At 50.6% G+C, this 25,039-nt stretch overlaps 3 protein-coding genes across 6 annotated transcripts in view; all 3 read left to right on the forward strand.

Moving 5' to 3' along the window:
• The first annotated feature begins 1,181 nt into the window (after window positions 1-1,181).
• Window positions 1,182-10,456, forward strand: Ankrd2 (ankyrin repeat domain 2). The gene is made up of 9 exons (XM_006990465.4): window positions 1,182-1,461; window positions 5,277-5,378; window positions 5,503-5,661; window positions 5,756-5,863; window positions 7,557-7,655; window positions 7,982-8,080; window positions 9,156-9,254; window positions 9,438-9,536; window positions 10,203-10,456. Exons 1-9 carry the CDS (start codon window positions 1,363-1,365, stop codon window positions 10,347-10,349), a joined length of 1,011 nt encoding a protein of 336 aa, XP_006990527.2. The 5' UTR covers window positions 1,182-1,362; the 3' UTR covers window positions 10,350-10,456.
• A 444-nt stretch (window positions 10,457-10,900) lies between these two features.
• Hoga1 (4-hydroxy-2-oxoglutarate aldolase 1) overlaps window positions 10,901-25,039 on the forward strand; it is a 29,558-nt gene continuing 15,419 nt past the window's right edge. The window contains exon 1 of one of the 3 annotated variants that reach the window (XM_042263716.2): window positions 10,901-11,393. In XM_042263716.2, coding sequence (XP_042119650.1) covers window positions 11,201-11,393 — 193 coding nt within the window. In that variant the 5' untranslated portion in view covers window positions 10,901-11,200. The remainder of the gene's footprint in view (window positions 11,394-25,039) is intronic. The other 2 variants (XM_042263709.2, XM_006990466.4) reach the window with 2 other exon arrangements.
• C1H10orf62 (chromosome 1 C10orf62 homolog) lies at window positions 18,497-20,027 on the forward strand. 2 transcript variants are annotated; one of them, XM_076563113.1, is made up of 2 exons: window positions 18,497-19,553; window positions 19,644-20,027. In XM_076563113.1, the coding sequence occupies exons 1-2, from the start codon at window positions 18,725-18,727 to the stop codon at window positions 19,739-19,741; spliced, it is 927 nt and encodes a 308-aa protein (XP_076419228.1). In that variant the 5' UTR covers window positions 18,497-18,724; the 3' UTR covers window positions 19,742-20,027. The 2 variants fall into 2 exon arrangements, with proteins under 2 accessions (XP_076419228.1, XP_076419227.1); XM_076563112.1 differs by having other exon boundaries at window positions 18,498-19,517; window positions 19,554-20,027.

A 25,039-nucleotide genomic window follows, 5' to 3' on the forward strand; every position in this document is an offset into this window, starting at 1 on the left:
CAGCATGGTGGAGCCCAGAGCTCCTGCTGGTTTGGGAACAGATGGGCACAGTAGAGCATCCAACCTGAGCTGCCCTTCTTTATCTCCGAACACATTTCGCTTTTTTTAAAGTGGAGGTGGCCCTGCCTGCCCTGCCTCCTGCAGCAGTTGCTGGGACAGTTAAATGGGGGGGGGCACATGTGAAAGAGCAAAGGCGTGCCCACAGGGGTTGGGGGTTTAGCTCAGTGGTAGAGCGCTGGGTTCGGTCCTCAGCTCCGGGGGCGGGGGGGGGGGGGCACCCACAGAAGGCAGCGTGAGCTTTGTGCCTGCTGCCCTGCAGTGCCAGCATGGAGATGGAGGAGATAGAGTGCCCTGCTGTGTCTGAGCAGAGCTTTCAGAAATGTGTGAGCCAGGGCCGGGCGGGGGTCTGTCTGTTCCTCGGGTTTCCTCTGGAGAACTGTGTGCATTACCAGAAGGGAATCTCAGATAAGGTGTCACCAGGGGCATCACTTGCGGTTGTGGAAGTGCAGAGCTGGGGCATCTGCAGCCCAGTGGCTGCAGGTTAAACCTGGGTCACAGTGACCCAGGGCTGCAGGCTGCAAGTCGCAGGCGTGGAGCTCAGAGAGTGCAGGTCTCTGCCTTTCCTCCATGTACTCTGTTTTTAGGGAGTGTGGCCAGCTTCGCCCAAGGCAGCCTGGCATTAAATAGACTCCTTGTCAGCTGGCCTTGGCTCTGCGCTCTGGCTTCCCCAGAGTCTTCTCTTAAAGCAACATTGTAAGTTCTGCGGAGGGTCCTGGGAAGAAGAGGCAAACAGATGGGCGGGGTCTGTCTGTGGCTGGCTAATGGACATGCTGTTCAGTGTAGCCATGCTTCACTAGGGTGTGCTGCCACCAGAGGGCAGCAGCTGCTCCAACTCCTGCCTAGAGAAGGTCCCCAAAGCCCCTAAAAACGCAGGTCTCTGGGGGCTCATGTTTGGTTTTTTCAGGCCCCCTGTCCGGCACTAGCCGGACAGGATTTCTTGGGATCCAGCAGGTGGCACTGCCATCCAGGCCAATGGCAACATGTTGGTCCTTTTTGCAGCGTATTCACCCTGGCTAAGACTTAGCCAGTTCCCAGCACTGAGGACACTGGACCCCTTCCTGCAGCTGTCCTCTTGGGGCGCTGTGCCTTCTGGCTCCCATAGGCCAGAGGTTAGGGGAGGGGCAGCCTCCCTGGCCTGGGCAGTGGTTTCCCATGCTCCCTGGGGCTGTCCGAGGTGAAGGTGACAGGTGGGGGACGCAGGTGGAGAATTGAGGCCGTGAGCTCATGACAAAGGCGCCCAGTGGGCGTGGTGGGTGCTCTGGCCTATAAAGACCCTGTGCCCTGTGGCTTGCTGAGGCAGTCATGGAGGGCACCATGGAGGGCACCATGGAGGGTCCCGAGGCAGTGCAGAGAGCCACAGAGCTCATCGAGCAGCGGCTTGCCCAGGAGGAAGAAACTGAGGTGGGAGCCAGGGTGAATGAAGGGTGTTGGGGAGGTGGGGGGGGCTCCAGGTTAAGGAGTCCATCTGTACTGTCGGGAAGGGAAGGACTGGCTGCAGGCAACATGCTGGGCAGGTATCGCCTGGGGCCCGGCCAGGCCCATTTCCACACCAGGATGCTCCTGATGGGGTTGTGGGTGGTGAGAGATGGGGCTTCAGCCCCTCAAACAGACACTTGGGGGTGGGGGGCAGGCCTTCCCAAGACCCTGCCCACTCACCTGGGCTTCGGGAGATAGACTGCACTACGGGGAGTCAGGAGGGTCCTGAGACACACGCCCCAGCTGTCCCCTGGATGCCAGGGGAGGAACACCTCCACCGTTTAGTTGTTCCAGGAGAATAAGCTGATAAGAGTTGAGAAGGGGGTGGAGAAGGCCAGCCGGGGCTTACCCAGGACTGTGGGCAGTGCGTGCTGAGGCCTAAGGCACCAGGTGCATTTTCTCCTGGACAAGTAAGTGGGGCTGGGGTACTGACTAGTCCTGCCCTAAATTCTATTCAGAACAGCCGGGTCGGGTGTGGTGGTATACACCCATAATGTAGAGGGGGGCTACAGGGTGAGATTACCGCCTCCCCCCAAAAAAGAGCCTAGAGTCCAAAGCATAGAGGAAGGCGGGCATTCATTTTAACTAACACTTCTTTGCATAGTCAACTAAGAAGGCAGCAGAAATGGCCAAATAGAAAATGGACAGTTGTGATGAGCAGGGTGGGTGCCACTCCAGCCTTCTGGGACTACTCTGAGCAGGACAGTATGTGAGCTGGGCCTTTAGGAGTGCTAAGTGCAGTCAGGATGTGGTGAGAGTATTTCAGGCTGAGAGAGAGAGAGAGAGAGAGAGAGAGAGAGAGAGAGAGAGAGAGAGAGAGAGAGAGAGAGAGAGAGAGAGAGAGAGAGAGAGAGAGAGAGAGAGAGAGAGAGAGAGAGAGAGAGAGAGAGAGGAGCTGCAGTTTTCATGGTGAAGGTATGGCAGTCACGAGAATGTGTGACAATAAGTTGGAAAGGAGGCAGAGGACGCACTAGGGAAGGCCAGGTAAGAGGTTCATGTCCTCCCAGCACTCGGGAGGCAGAGCCAGGCGGATCTCTATGAGTTCGAGGCCAGCCTGGGCTACCAAGTGAGTTCCAGGAAAGGCGCAAAGCTACACAGAGAAACCCTGTCTCGGAAAAAAAAAAAAAAAAAAAAAAAAAAAAAAGAGGTGCATGTCCTGTGGGCAGTGGGGGGCCACGAAATGTTCCAGAATGAGGGAGAGTTGTGACATCTGACTTGCATTAGAGACAGGTCTGATGTCTCTGAAAAGAATTTTTTGCAGTGGGTGGATGGGGGAGGGCACTACAGGAACTCAGCAGTGGTCATTTCAGAGAAGAGGTGACTCAGATTTATCAAAGAGGCGTGTGGACAGCCCCAGGGCATCCCTGGACCTCCAGGAATCTCACTCTCACCCCTGCCCCCATCATGTGCACATGGCTGTTGCTGCTGGGCAGGAGTCAGGCTGCTGTGTCATTTCTGGAGGGCTGCCACAACACACTGGAACCTTCCACAAGGGGACACATAGCAGTCCTCTTCCATTCATTCATCCAACAAATATAGCCCCAGGGCTGCAAGGACACAGGTGCCCACAGAGCCAGCCTCTGGGCCGAGCTCTTCACAAGCGTTCTCTCTCATCTGAAGTGTGGTCTGTGGAGTCAGATGGGAGTTTTGTTTTGATTCACAAACCTGCATCCAATCTCACAAGCATTCACTGAGTGCAGACTCTGCCAGCCCACAAACACACACCCAGAGGCAGCCTGAAGAAGAAGTGGGTGGTGCTACAATCCATAAATAATCCCTCCTGCCTCACAGGGAGCCTGTGGCCCCTCATGTTGGTAGGAGCAGAGGTGCAGAGGCCGCCTTGGGCTGTGGCTTACCAGGTAAGGTCATCCTTGCCCAGAGCTGCAGGACGCCAGGAATGCTGAGTCTGCGTGCCATTATGCGCTCACTCATTCCTTGTCCGTTCATTTAACGAGCAGTGTGGGTGAGGAACCAGTACATGCCAGGCCCTGTCACAGTGATTGATGGAGACAGCAGGTGATTCAGCCGGAAGTCCTCCCTCTGGATGCTTTCCAGTCACCAAGCCAGGGTCCCACAAGCAACAGTAGTTTTAGCCCAAGGTCATGTCTGTCTTCCCTAGAAAAAGATGCTTGTTTCAGGTGAGACCAGCACAGGGAGACCTCACACCATAGAGTCATATAAACCTGGCAAAAGAGGCAGTCAAGGAGACCTTCAAAACAAACCCTGGAGAGGGGTGTAGCTCATTTGGTGGAGCACTCGACTGACATATACAGCCCTGAGTTTCATGCTCAGTACTACAAAAAAATAAAAGTAAATGGGAGGCATCAGAAATAAAACCTAGAGCCCTCCCTGGAGAAGCTAACACCAGGGACCAGTGGGAAATGAGCAAGGTGCTTGGGCCACATGGGGGGCAAGTTCTCCCCAGCCGACCTCCTACTTTGTTACCCTCATCCCGGGCACTTATTCCTAGGTTCACAACTATCTGAGCTGCTTGGGAGACTCCAGGAAGGGGGTGCCAGAACTTCACTAAGAGTGGAGAAGCAGCCTGGAAAAACCAGCTTCATTCAGGTGGAGAGAGGAGGCTCATCATACCACGACTACATGACCAGGAAAGCTAGAAGCTGCTGTTCCATCCAAGCTCTAGATTTCACAGGGCTGAACATTTCTGGAGAAAATGCAGTTCCTGATAGAACTGGCAAGCTTTTATATTGCCAAAGGGCTTTGCAAAAGGAAAGAGGTGATGGGACTGGGGGCCGCAGCTCAGTGGTAGAGCTCTTGCCTAGCCTGTGTAGGGCCTGGGAGAAAAAACTACCACCTGATCACAATGACCTCACCAAAGGAGATTTCCCCAATTGGACCCCTGTGTCCTTGGGCTCTACCTCTCTGGACTTGAACAACCACAGATGGAAACTTTCTTACAACTTTATGTGGGTGAATGCTTTTCTCTGTGTATATCTTGCCCCACAAGCATGTCTGGTGCCTGCAGAGGCCAGAAGAGGGAGTTGGATTCCCTAGAACTGGAATTACAGTCGCCATGTGGGTGCTGGGAATCAAACCCAGGTCCTCCGAAGAGCAGCTCATGCTTTTAACTCCTGAGCCAGCTCTTCAGCTCTTTGGAAAAATTTAAATTTGTATCTGTAATGAACATGAGCAGACTTTTCCCCTTGTCTTTATCCCCTAAACAATAAAAAGAACTATACAGCATTCACACTGTATTAGTCATTATATGTAATATTGAGATGAAAATATACAGAACAGCCTCCTGGTGGTGGTGCACACGCCTTTAATCCCAGCACTTAGGAGGCAGAGACAGGCAGAGCTCTGAGTTTGAGGCCAGTCTGATCTACAAAGCGAATTCTGGACAATCAGGGCTAACCAGAGAAACCCTGTCTCGAAAAGAAAAAAAGAAAGTTTATAGGACTCTGTGTGTAGGTTATAAAGAAATATGACATATTTTATACAGTAGACTTAGGTATGCTAGAATTTGTTGTGGTGGTTTTTGTTGTTTTGGGTTTTGAGACAGGGTCTCACTATGTAGCACCAGCTAGCCTGGAACTCACTCTGTGGAAGAGATGGGCCCTCGAGTGCAGTAATCCTCCTGTTTCAGTTTCCCGAGTGCTGAGATTGTAGGTGTGAACTACCACACCCTGACAAAAATTGATCATAACCTCCCACTTGGCTGAAAACCACACCAATAGCTGTTACCAAATAATCTTAAATGGCTTTCAATGGCTTTCCAGAAACTTCGAAGAGCAGCTCCTGGGAAGCTGTCCATGGACATGCTGGTTCTAGAGGAAGAGAAGCGCCTTGGGATGCAGAGTCCCGCTTTACAAAAGGTGAAGGTAAGTGGGGAACCCGTGACAGGACAGAGTGGCAGGGCAGCCAGACCCCTACCCGCCTCATCCCGCTGCCTGCTCAGCTCCTGGACCATCCGAGTTCCCCACACTCTCTACCAACCCCATGCAGGGCCAAGAGCGCGTGCGCAAGACATCCCTGGACCTGCGGCGTGAGATCATTGACGTGGGTGGGATCCAGAACCTCATCGAACTGAGGAAAAAACGCAAGCAGAAGAAGCGAGACGCACTGGCTGCGGCCCAGGAGCCACCTCCAGAGCCGGAGGAGATCGTAAGGGTCCTGGGATAGACAAATGTGGGCAGGGGGAGCCTGGGAAGCCCCGAATCTCCCTACTGTTCTCTGTGAGTGGATGCTCTTCCTGCAGACCGGCCCTGTGGACGAGGAAACATTCCTGAAAGCTGCAGTGGAGGGGAGGATGAAAGTCATTGACAAGTTCCTGGCGGATGGAGGTTCGGCAGACACCTGTGATGAGGTGATGGTCCCCTCCGGTGCACGCCTCCCCTTCAGGACCACCACCATACCCGGGTCAGGTCCTGGATCAGCTCCATTTCTGGGCTCGTTTGAGAACACACATGGATGTTCTTGGGGTGGATGCTTCCTTCCTCACTCCACAATTTCCCCCAATTCTTTTTAGACCTTTCCCCAGCTCAGACCACCTCCATAACAAATGTCACATGTTTCTGTATGGGAGATGAAGGAATGGAATCCAATTAAGAGAGCTCAGGCTGGGAAGATTGGGCTGAAATCCTATGTCTCCACTTCCTAGCTGTGGGACCTGTGGCTGGGCTGTTGTCTCTCCGAGATTCAGATTCTGCTACGGTGAACATGGCCTTTCCAATAAGTAATGATCAAATGGACCATGAGTGCCTCAATAGGTGTTGAATGGATGGAAAGATTATAAAGCACGTGCTGAGATAGGATACTTTCTCTTTCTCATGGCACATGCTCCTGCTTCTTTTTACAATTATTTATATTTATTTATTTTGACACAAGGTCTCACTGTGTAGCTCTGGCTGTCCTTGAACTCACAGAGATCTGCCTGCCTGTGCCTCTGTGTTCTGGGATTAAAGCCATGCACCACCATGCCTGGCTTACAATTATTTATTAATATTGTTAGTATCGTTTGTAGTGCCAGGGCATTGTGTGTGCTAGGCATGTGCTCTACCACTGATTCATACCCCAGCCCCTATTTTTATTATTCTACTGTGGAAATATTTAACATGAAATATGTCATGTGCGACTATGGCCACCGTCTGTTTTTTAAGTTTTTCTGTCACCTGTTGTACTTTTTTCCTCTGGAATTGCCTCTTGGCACTTTTAAGGTGCTCCTTGCTCTTACCTCTCTCATGAGTGCAAGCCTACCAATGGCCACCCACCCTTGGGCCACTCTGCATTATAGTAGAGGGTCTTAATCTTTTTTCTCCCATTTCCTATAAGCTAAGAGTACAAAACAAGAAACAACAAGAGGAAGGCTATGAAGGACATTAGCATATAGAAAGATTTGCATAATGGCAGGAAGGTTTCCCGAATCCAAAGCAAAAACTGGCCTTGAGAGAGGGGAATTTGTTCCTTCCTTGAATCAGTAATCAGGTGTGGGGGAATGGAGTTCAGCTTGCCAATGCTCCCTAGACCCAGGAATCACCGGGGAGCATCTTGGCAAAGAGGGCTCAGGGAAATCATGGCACTGAGCTGCAGTTCATCACCAACATCATAGCAAGTGAGGGCAGAATAGCCATGGCAGCAGAGCATCCAGCTGGGCAAAGGGTGAAGGGACTGGAGCGCCAGGGCGGGACTTCAAGGCCAGTCTGAGTAAGAGCTGGCTGAACACAGAACACGTGGGCCCCAAGTTTTGGCGAGACCTAGGCCTCGGTTTGATGGGATATAGGCTCAGGCCTGGGCCCTGGTTTGATGGGATATAGGCTCAGGCCTGGGCCTCGGTTTGATGGGATATAGGCTCAGGCCTGGGCCTCGGTTTGATGGGATATAGGCTCAGGCCTGGGCCCCAGTTTGATGGGATATAGGCTCAGGCCTGGGCCTCGGTTTGATGGGATATAGGCTCAGGCCTGGGCCCCGGTTTGATGGGATATAGGCTCAGGCCTGGGCTTCGGTTTGATGGGATATAGGCTCAGGCCTGGGACTTAGGCCTGACAGTCTCTTTGGGGCAGTTCCGACGGACAGCACTACATCGTGCCTCCCTGGAGGGCCACATGGAGATATTGGAGAAACTTCTGGAGAGTGGGGCCACCGTGGACTTCCAGGATCGGGTGAGAGGGCAGGTGTTGGGTAGGAGGTAAGAAGTAGATCCACCATCAGTAGAGTTCTACTTCCTGTCGGGGCAGATCCTACCTCTGTGTGTCCTGTGACATTGGTAAGCCCCATCTCTCCCCTGAGTTGCCTCTGTGACTCTCACTGGAGACTAGTTGGGCCCTGGGTTGTCTGTCCTACTCCCTGTCCCGTGTGTGTGTGTGTGTGTGTGTGTGTGTGTGTGTGTGTGTGTGTGTGTGTGTCCTCTGCCTTCTTGGCTTCAACCTTCCCCCAGGGAACTTTCTTCCCTACAGCTCTGCCATTACGTCCCATCCATCCCTTCTAGCTGGACTGCACAGCCATGCACTGGGCCTGCCGTGGAGGCCACCTGGAGGTGGTGAGACTCCTGCAAAGCCGAGGAGCCAACACCAACGTGAGAGACAAGGTGAGGCTGTGGTGCCCGGTGCAGCCACACCGGGATGCCACAGGGAGGGTGGAGGGCGGCAAATGGCAAGGAAGCACTAGTGGTAGGCAAGCAGTGGGCTAGCCAGGTTTCTAGAGTGGCTGTGGAGAAGCTTCCGGCCCTTCAGGAAGCTTGGGAGCGAGAGCTGAGAGGAGAGAAAGACAAAAGACCTGCTCTCGTGGAGGCGTGGTCCCCTGCGAAGAGACAGGATTTGTACATCCTGCCGTCCTTCATCATCCACCTGCCCATCCATCTATTTATTCATTTACTTATTAATCTATCATCCTTCTATCCATCCATTTCTTTACATGCAACCTTGACCTCTGAGACACTGTTCTTCAGCTGTAAAACTTGTGGCGTTCTTACGTAGATTGGGAGGGGAATGTTTGTAAATGAATTACTTTTTAACATACGAAGTTTTTGCTGTGTCTATCACAGTCATCCCTTAATTAATGACATCTGATATAATTATTAAAAAGAAGCTGGGCATGGTAGCACACACTTTTAATTCCAGTACTCAGGAGGCAGAAGCAGGAGGAATTCTAAGTTCAAGGCCAGCCTGGTCTATGCAGAAGAATGGGCTGGGAGGGTGACTTGGTAGTAGCATCCTTGCCTAGCATGTACAAGACCGTGGGCTCAATCCTCAGCACCCCAATGAAAAAAACAAGTCAATTAATTAAAGAAGAACCCAGGCATAGTAGTGCTCCTCTGCAATCCCAGCACCCGGGAGGCAGAGGCAGGAGAATTGAGAGTTTGCAGCTACCTGGGTTACGTAGTGAGACCCTGTCTTTTTTAAAAAAGAGTAGAGGGTAGACAGTAGTAGCTCACTGCTAGGCAAGAGGGGAAGCATGATAGGCTAGCCAGAGGACACAGCACTTGAAGCTGTATGACTAGACCACTGAGGATAGTGGCATGCTGTACCGTTGTCTCCTCTCCAAGGCTCAGGCCTTGTCTCTTAGACTTGGGAGTAGGATTAAACTAGACATGATAGTTTCCCCACCCCAGGACACCATGTTCCAGACCCACATGCCAACAGTCCTCCTTCCTCCCCACACAGCTACTGAGCACTCCCCTGCATGTGGCTGTCCGTACCGGGCACGTGGAGATTGTGGAACACTTTCTTTCCCTGGGTCTGGATATCAATGCCAAAGACAGGGTGAGTGCTTGCGTCCTGCCCTGCTCAGCCACCGTGGGTGTAAGGGCAGCTCACAGGCTGCCATGCGCGGGTAGTCCTTCCTTACAGGACCCATGGACTGCAGCTTCTGAGTAAGGCCCATCTCTTCTAACCCTGCTCACCCACTGACCTCAGGGGTCATGCTCTGTGTTACACCTGCTCTAGGAAGGGGACAGCGCCCTGCACGATGCTGTGAGACTCAACCGCTACAAAATCATCAAACTGCTGCTCTTGCATGGGGCTGACATGATGGCTAGGAACCTGGTGAGTGTATGTCTCTTGCTGGTGGTAGGGTGAGCCCTTAAAGCTGTGGACGCTTAGTGGATGGTCTGCAGAGGCCATGGGGCAGCCACAGCCTAGGTACACATGCCATTGGCCATGACACCCTAATCACCTACCTTCCCAGATCTCTCTTTATGTGTCAAGGTCCAGACCACAAGTTCAGAGAAACAATAGGAGAGGTGGTTGAGAGGACTTCCCCAAGATCCCCATGTAAGGCAAAGGGGACCTTAGTGTTCAGGCCCCATCATGGAGGTCCAGCTGGAGGAGAGTCAAAGTACTTGGTTGGTGGGACCATTCTAAGACATCATGTTGGTTCTTGGCGGGCCTCAGGTGTTCTGAGAATAGATGTTCTCTGATCCAAGCCTTAGTCCACAGAACAGTCACAAAAGAGGGGCATGGAAAGGTTCTCCTGACACAAGAAAGGCTAAGAGGCATTGAGAAGGCAGGAGCACGTGGAAAGGGTATTCAGCACTGCAGACACTGATGCTGGGCAATTCATAATGAAGGGACTTTCCTGTGCCTTGTAGGAGGGTTATACAGCATCGCAGGCCTCTGCCCACTAGATGCCTCCAGTTGAGAACCACGGATGTAGCTGAGAGCAATTTCTGTTGGGCTGCTGAAACCTGAATAGTTTCCTGTTTTCTCCAGGCAGGAAAGACCCCCACGGACCTGGTCCAGCTATGGCAAGCAGACACCCGGCATGCCCTGGAGCATCCTGAGCCAGAATCAGAACAGAACGGACTGGAGAGGCCTGGGAGTGGGCGTGAGACCCCCCAGCCGGTACCAGCCCAGTAAATACCTACCCCCGGATGGGCAATAGTCTCCTACTATGAGTTATCTGCCTGCAGCCAGTCTGGGAGGAACACCCACAGACTCAACACAATAAAGTGCTGTCTTTGCTATCTGTGGTGTGTGCGTCCGAACACGTAGGAGCGGAGACTGGATATGAACTGGATATGATATGGGATAAGGGGAATGTGGAGTCCCTTGACTCCTGAGTTAGGAAGTCTCCCTACTCTGGTCTGGCCTTGCTTTTTCTGCATCCTCCTACTTTTCTTCTCTGATCCCAGGGGCCAGGACTGTGATATATTTCACTCTGTGGTATACTCATCCTCTGCCCCTCATCCTCAAGAGGTGTGTGTCTGTCTGTGTGTGGCCACCAGAGGGCTGACCCTTGGCGGCCTTGGCAGAAGCCTGGTAGACAGGAGGCGTGGTTTCCCACGGTTGACCCGCAGTGGTGCCACAGTGGGGCGGGGCCAGGCCAGCTCCGCCAATCAGCTCCGTCAGGCTCAGCTCGGCCTGGAGACGGAGAGTGTGCTTGCGTGGAGGTGGGGGTGGCTCCTGGCTTTGGGGCTGTGGGAAGAGGACCTGAGCTCTGTCCGAGAAACTTTGTAGTGTGAACCCCAAGAGCCAGCTCTCTTTCAGGCCAGAGTTGTGGTATTTCTCCAGCCGCTGCCCAGCAGACAAGAAGGCCTGCGTGGAGTCTCTAGCCCCGCCCCTAGGCTGCACTCCCTCCAAGTCCACAAGTCGTGGGTTAGGGACACAAATTTTTAACAGAATCCGTTGATCATTAACAGTGGGAAAAAGGAGTCCAAACTCAGTTCCCCTGTGGCTGTAGACAGCTGGGCCTCAGGCCTCCTGCAGAAATGTTAGGCCCCCAAATCTGGGCCGCCATGAGGCCGGGGTTGAGCAGGGGCATCTCTAGGAATGTGAAGGGGAAGAAGGTGGACATTGCCGGTGTCTACCCAGCCGTGACCACCCCTTTCACCGCCACCGCAGAGGTGGACTATGGGAAACTGGAGGAGAACCTGAATAAACTGGGCACCTTCCCCTTCCGAGGTAAGAGAGCACTGGGGAGCCAGATCCAGGGAGGGGACACAGCTCTGGGACCTGCGGACAGAGCCTCGCCCGCCATCGTTTCCCCAGCTGTGGAGGCCTGAGGCACCTTCTCAGCTCCCAGGGTTATTGCGGGGATCACGTGGGGCAGTGAATGAGGACATCCTTGTCTACCAGGCCCTCTGCTGATGGGAAGGCAGTGGCCGGGTCACATGGCAGTGTGCGGCCAGTGCCCGCCTCCTTTCCTCCCAAGCCTGCCTGGCAGAACTACATCTCAGTGGGCTGGCGCCCCTGGTTCACCTCTGGTTTTACACAGGGGTCCGAAAGATGTGGTCACTGTCCAAAGCCACTTGGCTAACACCTAACTGAGCTGATACTTGAATTAGCCGATGGCATGTTCCACTCTGTGTGTTGATTCTAATGCGTCCTTCTAAGTTGCTGGATCCCCTCTAAGACTATTCCAACAAATGCTGTTTTGAGTATGGTGTGACTGACAGAGGAGGTGCAGGCCAGCGCCTAGGAGGGTGGCCTCCAGTTTCCAGGCACAGCGTTGCCAATGGTCTTTACTACGGGATGCCTGTTTTCCCATATGACACATGGGAGTGATAATGTCCATATCGTGGGGTAGCCAGAAGAATCTGGAAGAACGTGAGTGAAAGCATGGTATAAATTCTATACATTTGAAGGTATTGGGATTTCTGGGATGATAATTATTAAAAGTGCGAGTGACATTGTGGCAAAGCTGCTTTGTGACAGTGACTAGTGGTCCAGCTGAGCCCCCTCCTAGCTCGTACTCAGGTGACATGAGTGTTTATCAAGGGACAAATGGCCCATGGGTGCACACATGAACAGGGCCAGCGTGTCTACTGGAGCTTGCTTATGGTAGCCTGGAGTCTGACTAAGCCCTGAGTTCCTTAAAGCAGACATGACAGTCCTGAGCTTCAGAGAGAACACTGCTTCAGCTTAAGGATCAAGGACACTCTAGCGCAGGGGCCAGAGGACTGGCTTTTGTATCCATTGCATTTCTGCCATCCCGGAGTTCACAGAGACCTCCAGAATTGTCTCTGGACCTTCCTTTTGCCTCTCTAACTCCTGCAACCCGCATGGGGCACCCTGGACAGTTTTGGAGAGATTTGGTTTATGGGTTCCTGATGGTGTTTGATTCCTCTAGTCACCACATACCAGGAAGAGCCTGTGGCAGGAAGAGCCCAGGGTCTGGAGATAGATGACTCCTGCTCTGGCTATTATAGCAACGGAGAAATCACTGTCCCTCTGTAATCCAGTTTCCTCACAGGAACTAAGCCCTCGGCCTCTTAGGCATGGAGCTCAACATAATTCCCCCAAGATGGTCAGTCATGCAGCTGGCATAGAGGACATAGAGTCAGGGGTTCTGTCATGGCTCCAGCATGCAAACAAAACGTTAAATCTGCTTCTCTTGCCTTCCGGAATAGACGATGCAGTCCCATGCTCAGGGGCAGATGGAGACAGATGTCACATGCTACTTAGCATCAGAGATGGGAACCTGCCCTTGGCAATTCAGTAAACACAGAGTATTCTTGAAGGCACACTCTGAAGCTGCGTAGGTCTTTTTTTTTTTTTTTTTTTTTAGTTTTTTGAGACAGGGTTTTTCTGTGTACTCCTGGCTGTCCTGGAACTTGCTCTGTAGACTGTGCTGGCCTCAAACTCACAGAGATTCACTTGCCTCTGCCTCCTGGTTGCTGGGATTTAAGGCATGCACCACCACCGCCTGGCTAGCTCACCTTTATCTTGTTTTTTAAAGTATTGCTAATCTGTGCTGATTATTTAAGTAAAGGGTATTCTTTTAAAATAAAAGTGAAGGGACTGTTGAGATGACACATTGGGTAAAGGTTCTTGCTGCCAAGCCTGATGACTCAAGTTCCATCTCCAGAACCTATGTAAGGTGGAAGAAGAGAACCAACTTCTGCAGGTCATTCCCTGACCTCCGCATGCATCCCATGATACATGTGCCCCCAAAAAATGTGAAATGTTTTTAGACAAATGTCTAAATGTCTAGCTAATGTCTTATCAAATATCATATAAAAACCCACAATAGCTGAGCAGTGGAGGGACACCCCTATAATCCCAGCACTCAGGAGGCAGAGGCAGGTGGATCTGTGAGTTGGAGGCCAGCCTGGTCTACAGAGCGAGTTCCAGGACAGCCAAGGCTATACAGAGAAACCCTGTCTCAAAAAAACAAACAAACAAACAAACAAAAACACACAATAAATAATGAAAAGAGTATGCAAAACTTTTAGCCTCTATTTGCAATATAGAAAATACATGTCAGTTCTAAACCAAAATAACTCCACTGACTTACAACAAACAAATGATAGGAAGAATTAGAAGATACACGGTGGCTGCTTTTGGTGATCAGCTACAACAAACCAATGGCCGTTAGTTATTTGGGAAAGAGCAAGTGGGTCTTGATTTGTAGATAAGGGATGTCTACGGTAGTTAAGAGAATTTCAAACTCTGCAAAAGCTTCTCAGTCATATACAGAAGCAGTTCTTTGAGACCAAGAAAACCAGAAATGGTGTCAGCACCACAGCAAGCCCAGGGTCCACTCTTCTGCTTTCCTGCCTTGTGCCAATGCAGACTTGAGTATTGTGCACAGCATTTTGTGGTTATAAAAATGGGCCTTAAGGAAGGGTTTCTGTAATCTTAAGCTTTAAAATTTTATTAAGTAAGATAAAAGTTATAACCAAACATGGTGCGCCTAAACAAGACCTGAACAATGACAACATTGATAGATACGCTAACTTGGAAGGGGAAAAATCTCATAGGGTCTCACCCCTAGACAGAGAACTACAGCTAACTACTGACCATTGTGAGAGGGAGAATTAGCCTCTCCCAGGGATAAACCCCCTAATTAATTATCTAATACAAAGTAGTCAGCCCTGAAATCATGTACACATGGAGTCGACAGGTTGTATTTATTATCTATCTCTATCTCTATCTCTCTATCTATCTATCTCTCTATCTATCTATCTATCTATCTATCTATCTATCTATCTATCTATCACATATCTATCTACCTATCTATCCATCTATCTATCTATGTAACAATAAAGAAAAAGAGGCCATCAATTTGAGAAGGAGTAAATCAAGGAGACATTGGAAAAGTTGGACAGAGGAAAGGGAAAAGGGAAGTAATTATATTTAATTTATTTTTTTTTAAAACAAGGTTTCTCTGTGTAGCTTTGGCTATCACTATGTATAACAGGAACTCACTTTGTATAACAGGCTGGCCTCAAACTCACAGAGATTCACTTGCCTCTGCCTCCTGAGTGCTGGGATTAAAGGTGTGCACCCCCCCACCCCCCCACCCCACCCAGCTTTAATTAAAAACTTTTAATAAAAATAAAACTTTTAAAAGGTTATAGCCAAGGACTGGAGGGAGGGATTGTTGGGAAGGGTCAGTGGCCCTGAACTCACACCTGTAAACAGCCTCAGAAGTGGACTTTGAGTTGTTATTTCCAGTGAGGTTAGTAGACATTCACAGGGATAGTTCACCAAGGCTGGAGAGGTGAGGTCCCCTAAGACTTCTAGCTGTACCTTATTTCTTCCACATGTAGAGTGGACCACAGTTCCTTCTGAAAAACATTTGTATATATAACAATTATTACTTGGTTAAAGATTATATTTGAAGGGGACTGAAGAGATGGCTCAGTGACTAAAAGCACTGGCTGCTCTTCCAGAGGTCCCAGGTTCAATTCCCAGCACCCAGATGGTAGCTCACAACCATCTGTAACTCCAGTTCCAGATTACCTGACTCCATATATTCAGGCAAAACACACACATAATGTAAAATGTGTGTAAAAATAAGGAAATAGCCGGGCGGTGGTGGCACATGCCTGTAATCCCAGCACTTGGGAGGCAGAGGCAGGTGGATCTCTGTGAGTTCGAGGCCAGCCTGGTCTACAGAGGTAGTCTAGGACAGGCTCCAAAGCTACAGAGAAACCCTATCTTGAAAAAAAAACAAAAACAAAAATAAATAAGGAAATATTTAAAAAAAAATTTTTTTTTTTTGAGGAGATAAGAGGTTGAGGCAGAGTCTACATAGCCCTGGCTGTCCTGGAACTTACTTTGTAGACTCAGCTGCTCTTGAACCCACAGAGATCTGCCTGCCTTTGCCTTCTGAGTGCTGGGTTTAAAGGTGTGTGCCACCACGCCTGAACAACTTTTTAAAAAAAGATTTACTTTTTAACTTTGTGTAGGTATGTATGCCTGCACGTGGGCACGGGCGTGTTGAGTGCAAGCACCAGAGGAGGCCAGAGGTGTCCGATCCACTGGAGCTGCATTACAGAGACTGAGCTCCTTGAACTCATTTTTCCAGACCCTCAAATAACACAGCTTCTTTTTTTTTTTTTTTAATGGACTTTACTTTTTTATTCATTTTACATATCAACCACAGATGCCCCTCTCATCCCTCCTGCTCTCCTCCCAACCCCCTCATCCCCTCCTCCAAAAGGGTAAGTCCTCCCATGGGGGGACAGCAAAGCCTGGTACATTCAGTTGAGGCAGGACCAAGGCCCTCCCCGCTGCACCAAGGGTGAGCAAGGTGTCTGACCATAGGTAATGGGATCCAGAAAAAGACAGCTCATGCGCCAGGGATAGATCCTGATCACACTGCCAGGGGCCCCCAAACAAACCCAGCTGCACAACTGTCTCCTGTATAGAGGGCCTAGTCCGGTCCCATGCAGGTTCCACAGCTGTCGGTCTAAAGTCCATGAGTTCCTACTAACTTGGTTCAGTTGTCTCTGTAGGTTTCCCCATCATGATATTGACCTCCCCTTGCTCATGTAGTCCCTCTTCCCTCCCTTCACCTGGACTCCCAGAGCTCGGCCTAGTGCTTGACTGTGGATCTCTGCATCTGCTTCCATCAGTTGCTGGATGAAGGCTCTATGATGACAGAGTATTCACCAGTCTGATTACCAGGGTAGGCCAGTTATTGCTAGCAACTGTTGCTAGTAGTCTAATCTGGGGTTGTCTGTGGATCCCTGGGAACTTCCCTAGCACCAGGTTTCTCCCTTACCCCATAATGTCTCCCTCTATCAATTGCTCTCCCACTCCGTCCCTCCCCCAGCTCCACCATCTCGTTCCCTCATGTTCTCATTCCCCTATCCCCTTCCCCTTATTGCCCCCCCCATCCCCAGTTTACTCATGGAGATCTCTGTTTCCCCTTCCCAAGGTGATCCATGCGTCCCTCCTAGGGTCCTCTGTAGAGGGAAGTTTCTCTAGGCCATACAGTTTGTAATTAATATAAGCCTCTGAGTGATTATTTTATAAGTGGCTGTGGAACCTGGAGTGGGAGAGATTTGTCCCAACTTCTGGGCGAGGCAGGCCCTCGGCCCTGGGCTAGCTGGAGAAACTTCCCTCTACAGTCCTCCCTGTTTCCTAGCTTCTCTGGAACTATGGGTTGTAGTCTCATTATCCTTGTTTTTTTTTTTTTTTGCGGGGGTGGGGGTGGGGGTGGGGGGGTGGTTAAGACAGGGTTTCTCTGTGTAGTTTTGAAGCCTGTCCTGGAACTCCCTTTTTAGACCAGGCTAGCCTCGAACTCACAGACATCTGCCTGCCTCTGCCTCCTGAGTGCTGGGATTAAAGGCCACCACCACCCGGCTTTTTTTTTTTTTTTAAGGTTTATTTATTTTATGTATATGAGTACTCTGGCTACATGTATGCCTGCATGCCAGACGGGGGCATTGGATCCCATTATAGATGGTTGTGAGCCACCATGTGGTTGCTGGGAATTGAACTCAAGACCTCTGGGAGAGCAGCCAGTGCTCTTAACCTCTGAGCTATCTCTCCAGTCCCAAACAACACAACTTTTTTCAAGGACCATTTGGGCATTTCTGAGTGTGCTACATGCCTTGAGGGAAACAATAGCCCAGGCCTGTTTCCAAATACACAGGAATTGCTTAGGATTATACAGGAATCTAGCCAGCCTACCTACTCAAAACTTCACGATGCTTATTTACCAGGGGCAAAAAATCTGGATTTTAGCTGAGTGTGGTGGCCCACACCTTTAATCCCAGCACTTGGGAGGCAGAAGCTGATGGATTTCTGTGGGTCTGAGGTAAATTTAGTTTATAAAGTTGTAGCCCACTTGGTTTCCTATGCCTGTACCCAGCAAGACTGTATAAGAGGTTGATTGGACCGCAGGCCTGAGTATAGGTGTTTGTAAGGGTCTACACTTGACTGTAACTAGCAAGGGGGAGGCCTTTTGCTCCACCCCTTGGCATTGTTATAAATAGACCTTTGGAATAAAGTTCTGGGCCAGTGGTTAAGGATCCAGGCCCACCTGAGTCTATCCTGAGTATCTCTCTGTTTCTCTCCCCTCTATTTCTAACTAAGTCTCTTATTCCTCATTCCTCAAGAGTCCCTGGGGTAAATAAATGTGGGGGATGGCCCCACACAAAGTGAGTTCCAGGACAGCCAAGGCTGTTACAGAAAAACCCTGTCTTGAAAAACAAAAAAACAAAAATCTTGATCTTCAGGCTATCACTCAGGCAAGCTGTAGCTTACCCTGGAATGGCCCCAGGCCCTGGGGCCTGATGGTTGTCCTATCTGCTCTCAATTGTGACCTCATCTTGTTCCAGAATGAGCTCCTTCCCAGGCCTTTCCTTTCTGCACTCTTTCCCGTAACGGAGCTAGGGCTGTAGTAGATGATTATATATAGTGCTGGCAGCAGAGACCGGTCCTTCGGGCATTATTGACCAGGGATGGGTGCCAGTTCAGCTAAGGGGGTCCCAGTTTGTCATGGCCACGCTGACTCACTATCCTCTGTGCTCTGGGGGCCATTAAATGAGAAGGGAGGGAAACCAAAGACAGAAAAGTGAGAACAGAGCCGAAGAACGCGCTGCAAGCAGAAGGCAGAAGAGTCTCATAGCTGGATGACGCGTCTTTCCACTGAGGGCAGGAGAACCCTTCCATAAAGCTTGCCAAACTAGGTGACGTGGGTCATGTCACCACCGCGTGACAGACAACTGCATGTGCTACCTCACCTCATCCCCCCACCTCATCTCCCCACCCCCTCACTCCCCACCCCCACCCTCTGCCTTCCTCACAATGGGGTTCATTGCTGAGGTGTCAGAGGGCATACTAGGGAGGGTGAGGCAGGGGCCTGCCTGCCAGACACCCCCAGGGCTCCGGCCCTTTCAAGCATGAACCATACCACCTGGGCTCCGCCACTCCCAGTGTGCTCGTAGCTCTTCGTGAGGCCTGGGGCCCTGGAGGACTTCTTCGGGTTCCTCCAGCGACCATCATGCAAGGTGGTGCTGGGGACTGCCCTCTTGCTGGGAGGTGGAGGCCTCATGCTGTGGGCTCAGAGGAAGAAAAGGAAGACAGCCTTAGAAGAAGACGAGTCTCCAGAACCCTGCCGAGCAAATGGCAGCTGGATCAAATCTCACTTTAGCCGCCTTTCGGAAGAGAGGTTGCCCACCCACTGCTATGGCAGCAACTATGGCCCCTCACATGAAAATAGGCACGGGGAGGCCAACACCACCATCCACATGGAGACCCTCACCTCCACACACGGAGAAGGCGGCAAGGCTCTTCGCCGAGATGCCTTTAACAGCAAACAGAAGGTGTCTGGGACCTCGGTGACCAAAGAGACCCAGAGGGAATCAGGAAAGTCCCCGTCCATGGAGGATGCCGCATGGGCTGCTGTGACTGCTTGCGCCAAGGAGATCGATGCCAAGGGGCATTACCTGGCGAACTCCATGCTGCAACGCGCCGGGACATACCAGCACGTAGGCCATGTGGAATCCAGGGACATCAGCCCGGAAGAGCTGAAGGCTCTGGAGGAGGTGGAGATAAAGCTGAAAGGGAATTTCCTCACTCATCGGGAAACCACCATAGCTGGTTCCAACCAAACACACAGTGTCCACAGCCAGAGTCGCCATGGTCACCAAAACCAGCGTAGCCATTCGAGCTACCAAAGCAACCAAAGTCATCCTGTATACTCCAGCCACCAGGGTCATCATCCAGGTCACTTGAGCCACCAGGGTTATCCAAGTCACTCCAGCCACCAGAGTCACCAGGGTCATCCAGGTCCCTCAAGCCACCAGAGTCATCTGGGCCACTCAAACCACCAGGGTCATCCAGGTCACTCCAGCCACCAGAGTCACCAGGGTCATCCAGGTCACTCCAGCCACCAGAGTCACCAGGGTCATCCAGGTCACTCAAGCCACCAGAGTCATCTGGGCCACTCAAACCACCAGGGTCATCCAGGTCACTCCAGCCACCAGAGTCACCAGGGTCATTCAGGTCACTCAAGCCACCAGAGCCATAGTCTGCCCAACCGCAGCCACCAAATCTATGACTCTTGAAGCCACTTAACCATGTGCCCCTTCCCCCCAGCAGGGCTGGCTCACATACACAGGCCTGTTTTCTCTTCTATGGGGAAACGTGCGTGGTCCAGGGTGAGAGACTGCCACCCAAATCCCTACTTCCGGCCCCAGCTGGCGTCATGAGGGAGGAAGGGAGGCAGCTGCAGCAGCCCAAGGGCCCTGAAGACCCGTGAGAGAAGACATGAGGCAGATCACAGGAGCAGCCACAAGCCCCGCACTGACTCCACATGCCTGATTGGAGCCAATAAAGCCCTACACGCCCTCATTCTGTGTCCAGGAGCTCTGTGGCCAGCTGAGTTCTGGGCAGGGCTGGAGGAGAGGGTGTTGTCCCCCGAAGTTCTGTAAGTGGGCCTCCCCTGGGGACCTCCTCACGGAACCGTACTTAAGACCCTAGCAGTTTCCCCTGGCCTCAGGTACTAGGATTAAGATGTTGCCAGGGGTCTCAAACCCACCTGCCTACTGCTGCCAAGGGACCAGGATGAAGGCAGGTGCTGGGGAGGAGGGGTCCAGGGATGGGCTTTCAGCAGAGTAAGTCATAAGTCATCCAGGTGGGACTTGGGGCTCCATCCTCTTGGTGCCGTCTCTAGTCCCTGGAGTCCGTGGGGATCCGTGTGTGTCCACATGTGGACACACATGGTTCATGTCACCACCGTGTGAGTCATGACAGACTACTGCTTCCGCTACCACTATTCAGACTGCTTGCAGCTACCACTTGTATTTTTTGTTTTTTGAGATGGGGAGGGGGGTCTCACTATGTAGCCCAGGCGGTCCTGGAACTCATCATGTAGACAAGGCTAGCCTTGAACTCACAAAGATACATCTGCCTCTGCCTCCCAAGTGCTGGGATTAAAGGTGTGCGCCACCACAGCCCGGCATGTTTTTGTTTTTTTAAGTAAATGTTTTGTTTTGTGTTAAGCCATAGCCATAAGGAATGTATTCTGCCCTATAAGGTTCCTGCAGTTCAGAGATAAAATTCCTCCGCGGTGACGTAGTAAGAGATCTTAGATCCAGCCTGCCCCACAAACATACACAGTCCCCTGGTCTCTGCCCAGTGCTTGTCTCCCTGTCCTCTTCTACTCTGTACAAGGCTCTGCCTCTGCTTATCCCTGACATTTTCATACACACCTTACCTTTCCTTTACCCTCCAGTAGCCTGGCATTCTCCCTGAGCCTTCCTCCTGGGTCTCAAAGAGTAAGAGATGACCTCTACCCCTAACTCAGGTAGCCGCTCCGTGAGTCTTTAGACAGGTCAATAGGTCACTGCCTGACGTCAAGTAAATCTTTGACACAGATTTGAGTCTGTTATGGATTTACCAGGGGTTACCTTGTAGGCCTTAGATCTCTGGGACAGCTCACTGAAGATAGCTAAGGTCATAAACACCTAAAATGTGGCCAGCTGCAAGTATTTTTGTTTTCTGGACATTGCTAGTGTAAATTTGTCCGGATCAAATTGTAAACTTTTAAACTTCCTGTTGGCATATGATATGTGTGTGTGTGGAGGTCAGAGGGCAATTTATAGGGTCATTTTTCTTCCCACCTTTCCATGGGTTCTGTTGTGCCCCTGTTGCAAGACCCCCAAGCAAGACCACCACAGAGCGGATATCCGATGCAAGCACACAGGGGTTTATTAATAGCAAAGAAAGCCCGGGCTTGGTCCGAGTCCTACACTCTACACAGCGGGTGGAGGAGGACGGCCCCCAGCACTCACTTCAAGGGGTTTATATAGGAAAGGTTTACGTGCAGAGGGTTACATATCTCGGGACTGGATGAAGGGGCAAGGGGGCAGTTCTTTGAAGTTACTGGCTGAACTATAAGCGTGAGGTTACTAATGGCTAACAGGATGCAGGGGATCTACAGAGACGAATTTTTTACTCCCTGTGTCCTACTTTTGCTGGACCCAGGATATATACATTCAGATACATTGTTCCAGTCTTTTTTTTTTTTTTTTTTTTTTTTTTTGGGTTTTTCGAGACAGGGTTTCTCTGGGTAGCTTTGCGCCTTTCCTGAAACTCACTTGGTAGCCCAGGCTGGCCTCGAACTCACAGAGATCCGCCTGGCTCTGCCTCCCGAGTGCTGGGATTAAAGGCGTGCGCCACCACCGCCCGGCTTTTTTTTGGTTTTTCGAGACAGGGTTTCTCTGTGTAGCTTTTGTGCCTGTCCTGGATCTCACTTTGTAGACCAGGCTGGCCTCGAACTCACAGAGACCGGCCTGCCTCTGCCTCCCTGAGTGCTGGGATTAAAGTACACCACCACCGCCCGGCCCTTGTTCCAGTCTTATCTTCCCATGATTTTAATCTCTGGTCAGCTTTAAAACTGCTGGTCAGCAAATACCTTTGGTGGTGGGGGTGTAGCCTCTCTCAAGAGGGCTACTGATTTTTCCCTTTCAGGTTCCACGGATTGAACTCAGGTCATCAGGCTTGTACCGTCAAAGTGGCAAGAGCTTTTCAGCCACTGGACCATCTGCCTCACTGCCCCAAATGTATATGAATTATTATTTACATAATTTTTCAGCAGAATAAATGTAAACTTAAGGAAAATAGAAAAAAAATTCCTTCTAATGGAAGGGGTTCCATTAGAGGAATGTCCTACATTTGCATATTTTAAATAGTTCATAAAATTTTGTACCAGGTGGTGGTGGCACATGCCTTTAATCCCAGCTCTTAGGAGCAGAAGCATGTGGATCTCTAAGTTCAAGGCCAGCATGGTCTATAGAGCTAGTTCCAGGACAGCCAAGGCTACACAGAGAAACCCTGTCTCAAAAAAAAAAAAAAAAAAAAAACTGTAACAAGGAGGCAGAGACAGGTGGATCCCTGGAGCTTCTGGCCAGCCAGTCTAACTCACTTCATGTGCTCCAGGATAGGGGAAAGACTGTCTTAAACAGGATGAACAGAAACCATTGAGATTGTCCTCTGACTGCCACATAAAAGGCTACCCCCCACCCCACCCCCACACATGCTCACAGCCACTCACAGACAAAAAACACAATTTAATTGAAAAAAAAAATAGGGTCAATCACAGGGAAAGGTATTGGAGGTTAAAGCACAGGAAGCGAGGGCGTGGTGAGATCTGGCGTCTGAAAGGACTGAAACTACAAGCACAGGACTGGAGACACAGCTCAATGATGGAGGCCCTGGCTGCGGTTCAAGGCCGTGTCCCTCGGCCCAGAAAAGACAAAGGAGTGCATACCTGGGACATCTGAAATCAAATGCTCAAGACTGACATGAGTTTTCAACTGGGTAATTTCAATAGCTCCCAATTGGGGAATATATTTTTAAGTTTCAGCCAGGTATAGTGGCTGAAAATGTAATCTCATTTAGTACAGTACAGATGTAATCTCAGCACGTCAGAGATGGAGATGCAGAGGGTCAGGAGTTCAAGGTCATCCTCAGCCACATAGTTGAGGTCAGCCTGGGCAACAGGAGACCTTGTGACAAAATAAAAGAAAAATTAGAAAGTATTTCAAGTTGACAAAATTGTGTCAGCTAGCACCCGTATTAACCCTTGGTTCTGTTTCTTGTGCTAATAAGGAAGATGTTATCGGCATTCCGAATAACCCATTCCCATCTTCAAAATTCAAAGCTGAAACACCTGCAGACAATCCATGAGGCCAGGTCAAAGGTTTATTACAGTTCTGCTGTAAGCAAAATGGCCCAGAGGCAGGCCACTTAAATATGGATTTTGGTGTGGACATTTTTATTAGAGGGGGGAAAAAAGACCATCAGATGACTCTCAAGAATGACACAAAGAGCTCTAAACCAGCCACCAGAGTCCAGCCCGAGTCAGCTGGGAGGTGGCTGCCTTCCCAGATCCAGACCTAATTCCATTCAAGTTCACTGGGAAGTTGCTTAAGCATGTTGTCAAGCCTTTCTTCCCAGGGGGAGTTTATAAATTAGATCATGTTAGAAAAAAAAAAAAAAGCTCTGCCTCAATTGAGCCTGCTAGTTTAGGATATTTTATACAGCAGATTATCAACACCCACCTCAGTGAGTCTGTGTTGGTTATCATGAGCAGGGCCACTGTCCCTGACTCAGTGATTCCAGGCCAAGCAAAAGGAGCACACAGTAGGACAGCAGGATGCTATGGGCCGCCGGGCCCAGAGGGACAGGGATTTGAGACACCCCCTCTAGGATTTTGAGAGGTCTTTGCTGGCTTCGAAGCAGAAAGGCACTCCATGAGCTACTGTGCAGAGGCAGGAGGATAGCAGTGGTGGTAGGTGGGGAGAACCCTGACATATTTGCTTTTGTGGTGTCTGGGAATCCAACTAGGGCCTTGCACAACCAAGCAAGTGGTGTCCAAGCCACACTCCCAGTCTGGATGGATGGAGAACATTAATAGAAGGTGAAAGCTAAGGAGAACGGCAGATAAACGGCTGTGGAACTTAGAACGAAGGAGGACTTTGGGGTCCACCCGCTCTCAGTTCTCATCTTGTCAAAGAGGCCAGGGTGAGGAAGCTTGCCTGATCCCTTGGAGTGACTGAAGGCCTCCAGGCACCTTTTTGCATGTGAGCACCCAACAGGGAACATGAGTTTTAAAAAGCCCAGAGGAGGAAGGCTCAGTGACCAGAGACCCACGGAGGATCCCAGGGTGATGCTTTTGAAGAGGAAGAGATGATGAGGCACCAAGGGACCATAACAGTAGTCCCCAGGGACACCCCTCTGGGAGACACTGTGCTTCCTTAGGCCACAGCAATGTGGTGATGTATTGTGGACCCTAATAAACTTGACTGAGGATCAGAGGACAGAGCCAGCCGCTAGATTAGACACAAAGGTCAGGCAGTGGTGGCACACACCTTTAATCCCAGCACTTGAGATCTCATGCCTTTTCTTGGGAAGCACACACACCTTTAATCCCAGGGAGTAATATGGCAGGGCAGAGAAAGGTATGTAAGGCGTGAGGAGACAAGAACTCACGCTCTTCAGGCTGAGGGTTTCGTAGAGGTAAGAACAGTGGCTGGCTGTTCTGCTTCGCTGATCTTTCAGCTTTGACCCTGATATCTGGCTCTGGGTGTTTATTTATTATTATTATTATTATTATTATTATTATTATTAAAAGACCATCTAAGATTTGAGCAACACAGTAAATCACCAGGTCGCCTGTGCAGCCCAGGCCCACTCAGCACCCTTCTCAGGCCTCGCCCACAGGAGCAACTTCCTCAGCGAGAGGGACTCCTCCTGCACAGGTTGGGACCTGAGGGGTTCTTCCATCTGGCCCAGCCACACTCCTGCTTCAAGGTGAACTTTCTTCCAGCTCCACAAGGATTGAACCTAACACCCACATA

The sequence above is a fragment of the Peromyscus maniculatus genome, chromosome 1 (assembly GCF_049852395.1).
Source record: "Peromyscus maniculatus bairdii isolate BWxNUB_F1_BW_parent chromosome 1, HU_Pman_BW_mat_3.1, whole genome shotgun sequence".
Classification (NCBI taxonomy): domain Eukaryota; kingdom Metazoa; phylum Chordata; class Mammalia; order Rodentia; family Cricetidae; genus Peromyscus; species Peromyscus maniculatus.

Excerpts from the sequence above, each read along its gene's own strand:
- C1H10orf62 (XM_076563112.1), top strand. The coding sequence starts at position 18,725 with ATGCTGTGGGCTCAGAGGAAGAAAAGGAAGACAGCCTTAGAAGAAGAC. Across the intron at positions 19,518-19,553 it reads AAACCACCAGGGTCATCCAG|GTCACTCCAGCCACCAGAGT; the intron begins GTCACTCCAGCC and ends AGGGTCATCCAG.
- Ankrd2 (XM_006990465.4), top strand. The coding sequence starts at position 1,363 with ATGGAGGGCACCATGGAGGGCACCATGGAGGGTCCCGAGGCAGTGCAG. Across the intron at positions 5,379-5,502 it reads CCGCTTTACAAAAGGTGAAG|GGCCAAGAGCGCGTGCGCAA; the intron begins GTAAGTGGGGAA and ends AACCCCATGCAG. Across the intron at positions 8,081-9,155 it reads ACACCAACGTGAGAGACAAG|CTACTGAGCACTCCCCTGCA; the intron begins GTGAGGCTGTGG and ends CTCCCCACACAG.